Source organism: Vulpes vulpes, chromosome 1 (assembly GCF_048418805.1).
Source record: "Vulpes vulpes isolate BD-2025 chromosome 1, VulVul3, whole genome shotgun sequence".
Classification (NCBI taxonomy): domain Eukaryota; kingdom Metazoa; phylum Chordata; class Mammalia; order Carnivora; family Canidae; genus Vulpes; species Vulpes vulpes.
In genome coordinates, this window is record NC_132780.1 from 73,624,912 (window position 1) to 73,637,858 (window position 12,947).

The following is a 12,947-nucleotide window of genomic DNA, read 5'->3' on the forward strand; positions in this document are numbered from 1 at the left end:
CAGGATGTTCATCACAGAGTTATCTGTGATACAAAATTTTGAATACAATGATAAACTCACTGACAAGACAGTGCATCCATCTGATATATTTTATTTTATTTTATTTTATTTTATTTGTTTTGTTTTGTTTTTGTTTTTGTTTTTATCTGATATATTTCAAATATGCATTGGGACAGCTTTTAGTAGCATAAGAAAATGTTTGTGCTATATTGAATGTTAAAAGGAAGATTAAAATCTACATATGGTGTGATCATAAATCTGTTTAAAGGATTTGTGAATCTAAGGGTGCTTGTTGGCTCAGTCGGAGCATGAAACCCTTGATCTTAGGGTTATGAGTTTGAGCCCCATGTTTTGGGAGTAGAGATTATTTTAAAAAGAAAATCTTCTTTTAAAAAATTTAAGTCTGGGGGAACCCCGGGTGACTCAGGGGTTTAGCACCTGCCTTCAGCCTGGAGCGTGATCCTGAAGACCCGGGATCGAGTCCCGCATTGGGCTCCCTTCATGGAGCCTGCTTCTCCCTCTGCCTGTGACTCCGCCTCTCTCTCTCTCTCTCATGAATAATAATTTTTTAAAAATTGAAGTCTGTATGTGCACACACACATGCACAGCATCACCTAGAAAGAAGTCTGGAAGACAGAGAGAGAGTGTGTGTATGTAATTAACAGTAGTTTGTTGAGTAGTGGATTTTTATTGACTTCTGTATACCGTTCTGAATTTCTGAAATATTCTGAAGTACATTACTTCTATAATTGGATAATGAACAATTTATTTTAAAAGGGAAAAGAAAGCTCCCTCTTTACAAAATGGAGGCTGGAATGTGGACAGGGCAGGTGGAGTCTTGGGGACCAGCTAGGAGCTACTGTGTTAGAAGTGGGGATGAAGAGTGGGGTAAAGATTTAAGAGACTGGGGAGGCAGAAATGTCAGGATCTGCTGACTGGTTGGGGGAGGGAATTGGGTATGAGTCTCAGGTGTGTGGATTAGGATATGGCATACAGGCTAGGGTGGCCAGCTTCCTGGTGGGCTGCAGGGCCCCTGGTCTCCTGATGTATCCTATGCCATCCCTCCCACCCTGAACAGAGCAGACCTATGTCACCACAGGACACAGCAGAAATGACAGCATGTGCTTTTTGAAGCAAAGCCATAAAAGAGATTGACAGAGACAGAAAGTAGAAAGTAGAATAGAGGGGCACCTGGGTGGCTCAGTCTGTTAAGTGTCGATGTTTGGCTCAGGTCATGATCCGGGGTCCTGGGATCAAGTCCCGTGGAGGGCTCCCTCTCAGTGAGGAGTTTGCTCCTCTCCCTCCCTCTGCCCATCCATCTGCTTGTGCTCTCTCTCTCAAGTAAATAAAGTATTTTAATCCAAAAAGTAGAAGTTCCTAGGAGTTCTGCAGAGGTGAGGAAAGGGGAGATATGGGAGGAGGAAGAAGTCCTGAGGATGAATGGTGCTGATGGTTATACAACAAAGTAAATGCAGCAGATGCCATTGAACTGTATGGTTAAAAATGGTTAAGATGGTAAATTTTATGTTGTGTATATTTGACCATAATTAAAAATAATTCAATATAAAAAGGCCGGGCTCTGCCTTTGTCTCTCTGGCCCTCCTGCCCTGGGGGAAGCTGGCCACCACAGTGAACACACCCAAGCAGCCCTGCCCAGAGGCCCCAGGGGTGGAGGACCCCAGGTCTCCTGTCATCGGCAGCACCAGCACACCTGTGCATGAGCCCTGGAGAAAGCAGATCCTCCAGCCCCGGTTTCTGTCTTCAGCTGAAGGCCATATATAAAGACCCTATAGAATAATACCGATTATTTTAACCCACCACATTTTGGACAAATTTGTGGTCCAGCAATGGAAAGAGGCACAGATTTGGGCCGCCTTGCACCCTTTTGTGTCTCGAACGACCATCTCATTTTCCAACTTCCAATCAGGATATTGAAGGTGGAAAGAGCGGCGTTCACACTGTTAGAGCAAACACTAGGTAATACGCAGAATCTCGGTCTCAAACACATGGGAGAGCAGGGGTTGCAGTGGGCTCCCCACCAGAGGTGCCAGAGAGCGGGAGGGCGGCGGTGACCCAGTGCATCGCCCCGTGACCCAGGGTCAGCTTCCTGCAGTTAAACAACAGCTGGGGGCCCACAGGCCTCCTTTTTTGCCTTCTTTCCTCCAGTAACACCTGCTTCACCAATTCCCTAAATTAGATCCTCCCTGCTCAAATCCCCACGTGATTTCTATTTTCCTAACTGGCCCTTGGCAGATACAGCGCATGGACTCGAGTCAACTCAGTTCTGTGCTACCTTGTCTGTAGAGCACAGATGTCAGTAAGGTGCAGAGCCACCTGTCCGCATGAGCCATCATCTCACCCTGGTGGCCTTTCCCTACTCGTCGCCTCCCAACCTCCATCCACCTGTGCTCACGAGACTGCTTGAGTACTGGGCCCAGCACAGCATTTTTCTTGGTCTCCCCATGCCTTCTGAGCCCACCTCGCCTACAATCAGACAGTAAGAAAATGAGACACCTCAGCATTTGAGGAAGCAATTGTAGAAGGGTCAAGAATTTGGTGTTTTCTTTTGTGCTGGTTGTTTCCTTTATACCTTGGGAGAAACAATAAAAGGGTAATTTATTCTCAGGTTGACTTTCATTGTCTGCTTTTTTTTTTTTCTTGATATTTTTATTCTGGTGGAAAGTCACTGGACAAAATAAGAAAAACCTGGGAGTTCAGGTTCATTCCTATCCTATTCCTCTTATGTCAGGTGGCCACCATGCCAGCCTACTGCTTCCACTCACTTCTACTCACCAGAAGAGCAACCAGGGGCACCTGGGTGACTCAGTGGTTGAGCATCTGCCTTTGGCTCAGGTGGTGATCCCGGGGCCCTGGGACTGAGCAGGGATCCTGCTTCTCCCTCTGCCTCTCTCTCTCTCTGTGTCTCATGAGTAAATAAATAAAAATCTTACAAAAAAAAAAAAAAGGAAGAGTGCCAGAAAGATGATGAGAAGGTAAGGAGCATGCAGATACATGCACGCACACGTGTGCACATGCATGCACGCATACACAGCCATGTTCTGGCCTGCAAATTAATTTCCCTAATTAAAATAGTGATACTAAAACTTTCAACAGTGTTGAAAAGGTCCCAGGACAGGTTCCTGGGAGTGGAGTTGTTATTGAGGAATTATAGAAATTTCACTCCCTACAGTCTTACCGTGTATGAACCAGGTGAAATAGGAGACACTACCACCTGAAGAAAACCTCAGCCCCCGACAAAAAAGTTTTACGTACAATCTACTCCCCAACATGGGGCTCGAACTCACAACCCCATGATCTAGAGCCACATGTCTACAGACTGAGCCAGCCAGGCACCCCAACAAAAAAGTATTTTAAAAACCCAAAACAAAGCAATAAAACTTAGACCTCCTGCTGCCATGCTTGCCTAGATTATGCCCTAAATGGGGACGACAGCCCCAGGGAGGCAAAAAAAAAAGGTGATTAGTAAAGGAAACAAATCCTAGTGTGCTCCAAAAGGCCTCAGTACATGAACAGAAAAATACCTGGGATAGTCAACTCTCATGGACAGGCAGCATTTAGGAAAAAGTGTTAACAAGGCTGGGACAGGAGAGAGAGCAGTAAGGAAAAGCATTGAGAAGCACTGTCCTAGGTGAGACCATACACACTTGCTCACTCTTTTGCTTGAGCATGCCCATTAGCACCTTACTTCCTTCCAGATTTGTAATAAGCTCTGCAGAGACATCATCCTTTCTTGAGTAAGAAGAATCAGGACTATAATCCAGGAGAGAATTTAATGCCAAATGAATATCAACCTTAGTTAACAGTGCCTTTTACGAGAGCTGAGCGTCAACGCTCAAACAAATGGCTTCCTTTCCTTGCCAACACATTTTGGGTTGTGGCTAAATAGCTTCTTCCTTTATCTCAAATGATCACTTTTTCCAGAAAAAAAAAAGGGGGGGGGGTTTCAAGTCACCCTGTTCCCTCTAGGTCAGTCTTGGCTCCTTGCGTGCAGTCCCTGCTGTCCTACATCGCAGGGGATGTGTGTTACCACTGTGGACAAATGTGATTCACAGAGCATGCGGACTCCACTTTATCTTGAGGACGCATGTGTGCACCTTTGTCAGATACATTACTCTCTTGTCTGTGCAGCTCACATCCTGATATGGCACTGCTGTTACCAAAGCACAACTAGTTTCCCTTATGGTTTCCAGTCCTAGCTACCAATTACACAGTTACATCAGCTTTGCAAACACTTTATAAGATAATCGAGGTGCCCAGACCATGTGCGTGCTTGCACTTGTAGAGTCATGACAGGCCCTCACTTCCTAATCATCGACATCTGCTAAATCCTAATACCATTCACTGCCTGTAACCTTCAGTTATTCAATCATTTTAATCAAATATCATGAGCAAGGCTTTGTGCTTCGTGCCATAAGGGGCTAACATGATTTAAAAAGCACAGTTTCCGCTAATGGAAAGAAAGAGAAGTATCCAAATAATATAACATATGGCACTTTGCACAATTATGGAAAAGATGAACAAACCAGAGCTGCTGGTGTTTCAGAGGAGGAAAACCCCACTCCCACAAGCAGGAAGTCGGGGAGACTCCATGGAGAGGTTAGAACTGGGGTATAGAGGGGAATACCACCAACAAAGATGCTGAGCAGTGTGGGCCAGGGGGCAGGTGCAGGAAAACAACCAAACAGAGCAGAAGGTCGAAGGGAAAGGCCTGTCTACCATGACCTGTAAAGTTTTTGTTTGTCTGTTTAAACAAACTCCAAGCCCAGTGTGGAGCCCAATGTGGGGCTTGAACCCATGACCCTGAGATTAAGACCTGAGCTGAGACCAAGAGTCCAACACTTAACCGACCAAGCCACCCAGCTGCCCCAACCTGTAAAGTATTTTTTATATACAAAGTCTTAACACCAAATATTTTAAAACTAGGAATATATCACTTTACTTTAGATAAAATCTTCAGAGCATTTACCTTCTGTTGGAAATTTCTTGGCTCGTTCCTCAAAGAACCATTCTCCAGTTTTTATTTTCACATTTCTGGAAAACAAGCAGAAAGGGAGCCTCAGATAGAGACGTGGTTGGTGCTGTATTTGGCTCATAAGAGGTAGGTACATAGTATCCCATAAGATTAGTCTTGCAAGCGTCCTCAGTGTTCAAATTTCTGGCCCCATCCCCTACTTTACAGACCTCCTATTGAGGTTAAGTGATCCGACCAGTTAGCAGCAAAGCTGGGAGTCTCTGCTTGGGTCCATTTTACCCTATATGTAACAGGTACATACGATGTATACATACTAACATAGGTGTGTGATTAACACATAGTATGTACATAAGTGTTTTCTGAATAAATATATAAGGAGAGACAGAATTACCATCAAAATGATCAATTAATTATGTTTATGGCAGTAAATAATGGCAGGAAGGATAGTCAACAAAAAACCCGATGCTGTCTATTTAGCTAGGGGGAGATCGTCCCTAGGATATGTTAAGGTTAGTTTGTGTTAACCACAAGGTTTACTAAGAACTAACAGACTAGCTGAGAAGTTTCCTGGAAGGACCTGAAGTGTGCTTCATGGTGATCCGGAACCTGGGTCCAAGTGGACCACCTGAGAAATGACCTCTTCATGCAGCTGCTGCCAGGGCTCATCTGCATCCCTGCATCTCCTCCAGGCTTGGTCATGTGAGGAACAGGGCCTTTGTTTGCTCATTACTGGAAGCCAAATCCCAAAATACCTTGTGCTCTTGACAATTCCCAAATTTCTGGAGAAGCCACCCTCAACTTCAAAAAACCTTGGAAATGTAGAATTGTTGACATCCATTAGGATGTAAAAAATAAATAAATAAACACGCAGGTGTTACAAGTTATTCACACCCTTAAAATAATGTGCCACAAAACTTGCCAATTCCCGGATGTTGAGACTTTAAGAAAAATTAAAACTTTATAAATTCTCGTCTATAAAGTATTCATCAAAATAAGTTCTCCATAAGGTTATTTTAGGCTATATATAAACTCAAATCCAGTTTTCTTAATTAATGCTTACAACTGCTGTAAATGTAAGTCAATTCACAAATATATGTTCAACTACCCGTTTTTAAAAGAAATATCCTCTTTCTCTATGCAGCTCTAGTAACAGAAGACATCAACCAGCTTCTCCCCTTCATCTGGTGAGAAACTGCTATGTTCAACAATGAGTAAATAAATTGTGATTCCCAATGCTTAGTGACTAGAACAAGGGAAAAATACACAGGGCATTTATATATTGTGATAACAGAATTTTGATAACCAGTCGCTGCCATTCAGAGCCAAAATATATAAAATATTCAACTGTGATATGTCTGTAGAGAGACAGGGAAATTTTGCACCATAAAATCGAAAATCTAATCTACTAAATCAACACAAAACACTTTGGGAACTCAGCTCCTAGGAAGCTTCCCTCTGGCATGTGAAGGCAAACGGGATGAAAGCTCAGGCCAAGTGTGGAGAGATGAATGGGACGGGAGGTGAATTCACACTCCTTGGAAGGGAGCACACCTGCACACCTGCCTGTGGGCAACTCTTCCATCTTTACCTGCAGGACAAGAACTAACCGTGAGATGAGGAGAGTTGAGGAGCCAAATCAAAAGTGGAAGCAGGAGACCTCCATCTAATAAATGAACTCCACTTCTGGACTTTTCTGCTGGTGGTAAGTGACCCTTTCGGCCAATCTACCCGGTCACACTCTGCAGCCTGTTACTCTTGGGACTAAAAGCATCCACGTATCAGACAGGGCTGGGGATGGGGCAGGGCTCAGACTTGAAGGAGGTCAGAGCTGAGAATCCAGCAGTGAGTCAAACCACAATCCCCTATGGCCAGCCAAGGCTAGCCATTGCTTAGGCCAGCCTAAGCAATGATTCCCAAATACCCTTCATGATGCTCCCTGTCCACACCAATCCCAAGATGCAAAAAAGGGGGACCATTTGTTGCTCTTATCGTCTAAGAGGCGAGCAGACCTTGCAACAGCGAACCCATACATCTCCGTCCTTGTCAGGGCCAACACAGGGTAGACTGACTCACAGTAACCAGAGGAAGTGTGTATTATTTCTCCCAGATGTTTGATCAAAATCTGGCTATGAAAGCTTCTTGGAACATTTTTCTGAGCTCAGCAATAGGCTAATGCTTTTACATTCCTCAGAATCAAGACTTCTTTAAAACTTGCTCAATCAATTGACAAATACATCTCAAAGGCAAAAGCCTAGGGTTGGTGGAGACAACAGAAGCCACAGTACTACGAGAGCTGAAGCTGGCATCTGACCTTGCCCCTGACTCTGCATGAGGATCACTGGCATAAATGCCAAGCACATGGTGCAGAGCCAGCTCTAACTACCCTTCTGGAGGTTCCAGCGTCCATTTCCATAGCCTTGAACTCTGCTAACACCGTCATTTCATCAGCAAACAAGAAATAACTGTTGAAAAGCACTTGGCAAATTCCAGTATACAAATGTTCTATGATACAATGAATGGATGACCCGAACAGAAAGATCGTTTGACCTGTTACTATCAGCAAGTAGTGAGCCAAACAGGCCTGTTGGAAAGCAGTTTTATTTTGCATCTAAATTACTTGCATCTAACTGTCCCATCCACGCTTAATATTCTTCAAAAAGTCAGCACGATGTCCCAAGAGTTGCTTAATGTATTTTCCACCACAGAGTGGACAAGAAGAGGCGGAAAATTGGTCTGCAGAGTCAGGATTTTGGGAATGTCTACAGAAGCACATTTCCCTGGGCAGATCTGCTCTCTACCCAATGTCCTGATGGCCAGGAAGCCTCAGGAGGGCCCTGGTGGCTCATCAGATGAATAAGCTGCAAAAAGTCCAGATGAAGAAGCCAAATACTGTAAAACTGAGCAACCTCACTGCTTTGTGCTAGCTTGTCCACCTGTTTGGTAATTCCCAGCTGAAGTAGTCTTGTGCAACCATACAGTTGAATTTTTTTTTTCTTTACTTCAAGTAATCTCACATCTAAAATAGTTTTTAGTTACAAAGCAAAACAGTGAGTTTTTTTTCTGCTAGCTCTGTTGATCTGCTTTTAATAGGAAAAAAAAACTGATTACAGTGATTAAATCCTAGGTAACTTGGGGAGGACTCAGAGAATCAAGATGAAGATAAGGAAATGATTGTATCAAGCTGCTACCACCACTTCTTGCAAAACATTAGTAACCCTCCCTCTCACTTGACCTCAGAGAGAAGACAGGAGCCCCGTCATACTCAGTCCTGTATTCACATCCCCCAAGTGTGCCTAGGGCACATGGTAGGGGCCAGCGAAGACATGTGGATTGGTGAATGAAGAAAAATTCTCAGCTCTGTGGGAACACCCTGAGAACTGAAGAGATAAGCTGGGATCCTGCGGGCAGTGTGCATGGTCTAATGTGTGTCAGCCTCTCTAAGCACATGCAGCAGGGGCCACAGACTCAGGCACCAGGCGTAAACGATGGAAGCAAGCTGGGTGTGAGACAATAAGGTCGGGTGGGGACTGTCATGAGCTGGAGAACCTGTGGTTCATTTTAAGGCATTAAAATGATCAATGTTAGACTTCATGCAGGCCAAACACACAAGGCCCGTGGGCTATCTGCAGCCTGTTGGTCACAAGTTTGTGATTCTTGGTTTGTGATATCAGTTAACTTAGTCGACAAGAGTGAGAAAAATCCCACTGTAGCTGGACAGAGCTGCGCTTGAGGCCTTGACAAGAAAAATCGAGTTAGATGTTGTGTATCACCCTATCTTCCCCAGAGATCTAAGAAGGGCCCACAACCACCAACAGAGCCACAGGAAGGGGAGAAACAAGGAAGACATACTCATTGGTAATTGTTCAACCTGAAGACACAACCGAGAACTTCTGACAACACAACGCCACCCGGCAGGAGAAACAGAGTCCCAACAACTTCTCAGAGCACACAACAGTGGGAAAACCAGGGCACATTCCAGAAAGCACTTAGGCTTCAAAAACATTTAAGACCTGCTTCTAGGAGAAGGAGACCAGAAGATAGAAGGACAAACCAGGCTGACGCGAAGAGACATCAGACTAGAACAATCTCTCTTAAAAAAAAAAAAAAAAAGATTTTATTTATTTATACATGAGAGACACAGAGAAGCAGAGACATAGGCAGAGGGAGAAGCAGGCTCCCTGTAGGGAGCCCGATACTGGACTTGGTCCCAGGACCCCCAAATCACAACCTGAGCTGAAGGTAGATGCTCAACCACTGAGCCACCCAGGTACCTTAACATCAGACTAGAACAAAGACAAATCTAGGAAACTAAGAACACAAAAGCAGAGCAAAAACTGTTTACCAACAAGCAGGAGCAGAATTGAGAGCCTGGAAAGCTGAACTGGTGATGCTCAGTAGACATGCTTTTCCAGAACATGAAAAGAAAAAGACATTAGATGTTGGAGGAACAGAGAACAAAGCCAACCTACATATTAAAAGTTACTTCCCCCCAAAAAATAAATAAATAAATAAATGTTACTTCCCAAGAAGCAAGGGCAAGTGGCATAAGAGATGATCAGAGTAATCATACCCGACTGAAAAAAATGTTACTGAGGCAAAAACCAAGCAAACCTTCACCTCACACCCATTAGAGTGGCTACTATGAAAAACAAAACCAAACAAAGCAACCTAAAAATAATAAGTGTTGATGAAGATGTGAAGAAACAGGACCCTTATGCACTGTTAGTAGGATTATAAAATGGTACAGCTATTATGGGAAATAGTATTAAAAAAATTAAACATGTAAGTACCCTACGAACCAGTAATTCCACTCCTGGGTGTATCTCCAAAAGAAATGAAAGTAGAGACTTCTAGAGATGCTTGTACACCTACGTTCACAGCAGCACCATTCATAAAAGCTAAAAGGTAAAAGCAAACCCAAGTGTCCATCAACAAATGAACAAAATGTGACATATACACACTATGGAATATGCACCTTGGAATATAAAGTCTTAAAAAGGATGGAAACTTGCAATAAGCTACAACACGGATGAAGCTTGAGGATATTCGATGAGTGAAATGAGCCAGTCATAAAAAGACAAACACTGTATGATTCTACTTATATGTGCACCTAGAACCTGCAAATTCATAGAGAAAGAAAACAGAATGCTGGTTTCCAGTAGGAGAAAGAAATAGGGAGTCTTTGTTTAATGGCTATAAAGTTTTAGGGCTTTTTGCTTTTTTTTTTTTTTTAAGATTTTATTTATTTGTTCATAAGAGACAGAGAGGCGGGGGGTTGGGCAGAAACACAGGCAGAGGGAGAAGCAGGCTCCATGAAGGGAGCCCAACGCTGGACCCGATTAGGGCTTTTTGCTTTTGAGAATTGATAGGACTTTTTAAAATTTAAATTCAACTAGTTAACATATAGTATATTATTAGTTTCAGAGGTAGAGTTCAGTGATTCATTAGTCTTACATAATACCTAATGCTCATTCCATCCATGCCCTCCTTAATGCCCATCACCCAGTTACAAAGTTTCAGTTTTGTGAGATGGAAAAGTTCTGGAGATGGATGGTGGTGATGGTTGCACAAAGATGTGAACAGACTTAGTGCCACTAAACTGTAGACTGAAAAATAGCTAAGATATTAAGTTTCATGTTATATATATATTTTACCACAATTAAAAATATTTTAATTGATTTATTTATTATTTGAGAGACGTGGGGTGCTCAGTGGGGAGGGGCAGAGGGAAAGAGAGAGAAAGTCTCAGACTCCACACTGAGCACAGAGCCCCATACAGGGCCAATCCCATGACCATGAGATCATGACCTGAGAAGAAGCTGGATACTTAACCAACTGTACCACCCAGGTGCCCCTAAAAAAAATACATACATATACATATATATATTTAAACTATATATGTATATATACTATATATAAATATAAAACTATAAAACTATATATAGTTTTTTTAAACAAGCAAATCCAAGGGATAGGCAGCTCAAAGAAACTTTATTCCATAAAAACAACATAGAGGAGCTCATACCCAGACATGGATGAGAAACTGGTTTTAATTATAAGTACACAGAAAAAAAAAAACACGCAATGTTTGTAACACATAAAAAACAGATGATCAATAAATAAATAAAAATAAAAATAGCTTCAGATGTCTCTGTCATATTAAATTCCAAAAGACAATGAGAACACATTTCTGGAGCTTTGAGATGAAAATGAAAAGGGTGGGACCTAAGATTTTAAAACCCAGTGAAGTCATAGCTCATGATGGAAGGCTACAGAGGGCAACCTCAAATCTGCAATGACTCAGATCATATGCCACCCACATGCTCTTCTAGGGCAAAAAATCCTTCAAGAGGCACTTCAGTTGATTGAAAAATGAATCAAAATAAAGAACTTGCAAATTGGGAAATCATGGTCTCAAAAGATTGGCAATGAGTGCTTGAATGTGTTAAAACTTAGAGTTGGCTTAATAATTGTAAATATAATTATAAAACTATGCAGATGACAAAAATACTTATTGAGAGAGATATCACAGGACATAAAAGTAATAATTTGTAATAATGTAAATATTTCAAAATGATGACATGAATAGCATTTATAAAACATTTGTCTCTATGAATTTCTGTCTCTACTCTGGGTACCTCCTGTAAGTAGAATCATACATTTTTCCTTCTGGCTTCACTTATCATAATATTTGTAAAGTTTATCTGTGTTTTAGCATGTATTAAAATTTCATTCTTTTTTTGTAGTTGAATAATATTCCATAACACGTATATACGACTTTGTTTATCCATTCATCCATTGATGGACACTGGTTATTTCCACCTTGTGACTATTATGAATAATAATGCTGCTATGATCACTGGCTTATTATTTAATATTTGAAAGCTACAGGGTTGTTGTCAAAACCAACATTAAGGGGTGGCTGGGTGGTTCAGTTAATTAAGTATCCAACTCTTGATTTTGGTTCAGGCCACGATTTCAGGGTCCTGGGACTGAGTCCCACATCTAGCTCCATGCTCAGCATCGAATCTGCTTGGGATTCTCTCTCTTTCTCCCTCTCCCTCTCCTACTCATGCTTTCTCTAAAATAAATAAACAAGTCTTTTTTTTTTAAACCCCAGCATTAATATTTTCATTTTGTTATTTCAGGTAGCAGAAGGTTTTACAATATACTAGCTCTTAGGATCTGTCAGCATTTTAACATTTTCTTATTTTTAAATTTTGAGTAGGCTTCAGGCCCAATGTGGAGCTTGAGCTCACGATCCTGAGATTGAGAGTCACATGCTCTACTGATTGGCCCCAGGATCTATCAGCATTTATTTTTATTTTATATTATTTTTTTATTTTATATTATTTATTTATTTATTTATTTTTTAAGATCTTATTTATTCACGAGACACAGAAAGAGAGAGGCAGAGACATATGCAGAGGGAGAAGCAGGCTCCACCCAGGGAGCCCAATGCAGGACTCGATCCAGGCATTCCGGGATCATGCCCTGAGCCAAAGGCAGACACCCAACCGCTGAGCCACCCAGGTGTCCCTCTATCAGCATTTATAAGAAGATTCACATTTTAAATACTCACATTTCCGCAAACTGAAAATTAACCCAGATGCATTTAACATGTAAGATTATATGTTACATAGGAGGTTATGTGCATCATACCTCCTTTACCAAGCATAAGGCAACATAAATTTACGCCCCTAGATTATGGAGGTTTACACACAAAGTAACCGTTTCAGAGGTGGCAAAATCTAGGTTAGGCTTTGAGGATTCTGTTCAAGGTAACAGCTTCACTGCCTTGTTGGCAAGTTTTTATAATTATAAAAGTGGAAGGAATAACTGATTTCTTATCCAATGACTTCATTTCTGTAGTTATAAAAGTACTGTTCATACAGATAGCAAAGCACATAAAATTAGGCAGACATCTCTTTCCTTCTAAAGAAGCAGTTTTGCT

General features: G+C 41.9%; 1 protein-coding gene across 3 annotated transcripts in view; it reads right to left on the reverse strand.

The window, feature by feature from the left end:
• The window catches only part of SYTL3 (synaptotagmin like 3), an 84,650-nt gene that overhangs the window by 49,258 nt on the left and 22,445 nt on the right, over nucleotides 1-12,947 (reverse strand). For all 3 annotated transcript variants that reach the window (XM_072766899.1, XM_072766908.1, XM_026018742.2), the window contains exon 5: nucleotides 4,988-5,052. In XM_072766899.1, the coding sequence (XP_072623000.1) occupies nucleotides 4,988-5,052 (65 nt within the window). The remainder of the gene's footprint in view (nucleotides 1-4,987; nucleotides 5,053-12,947) is intronic.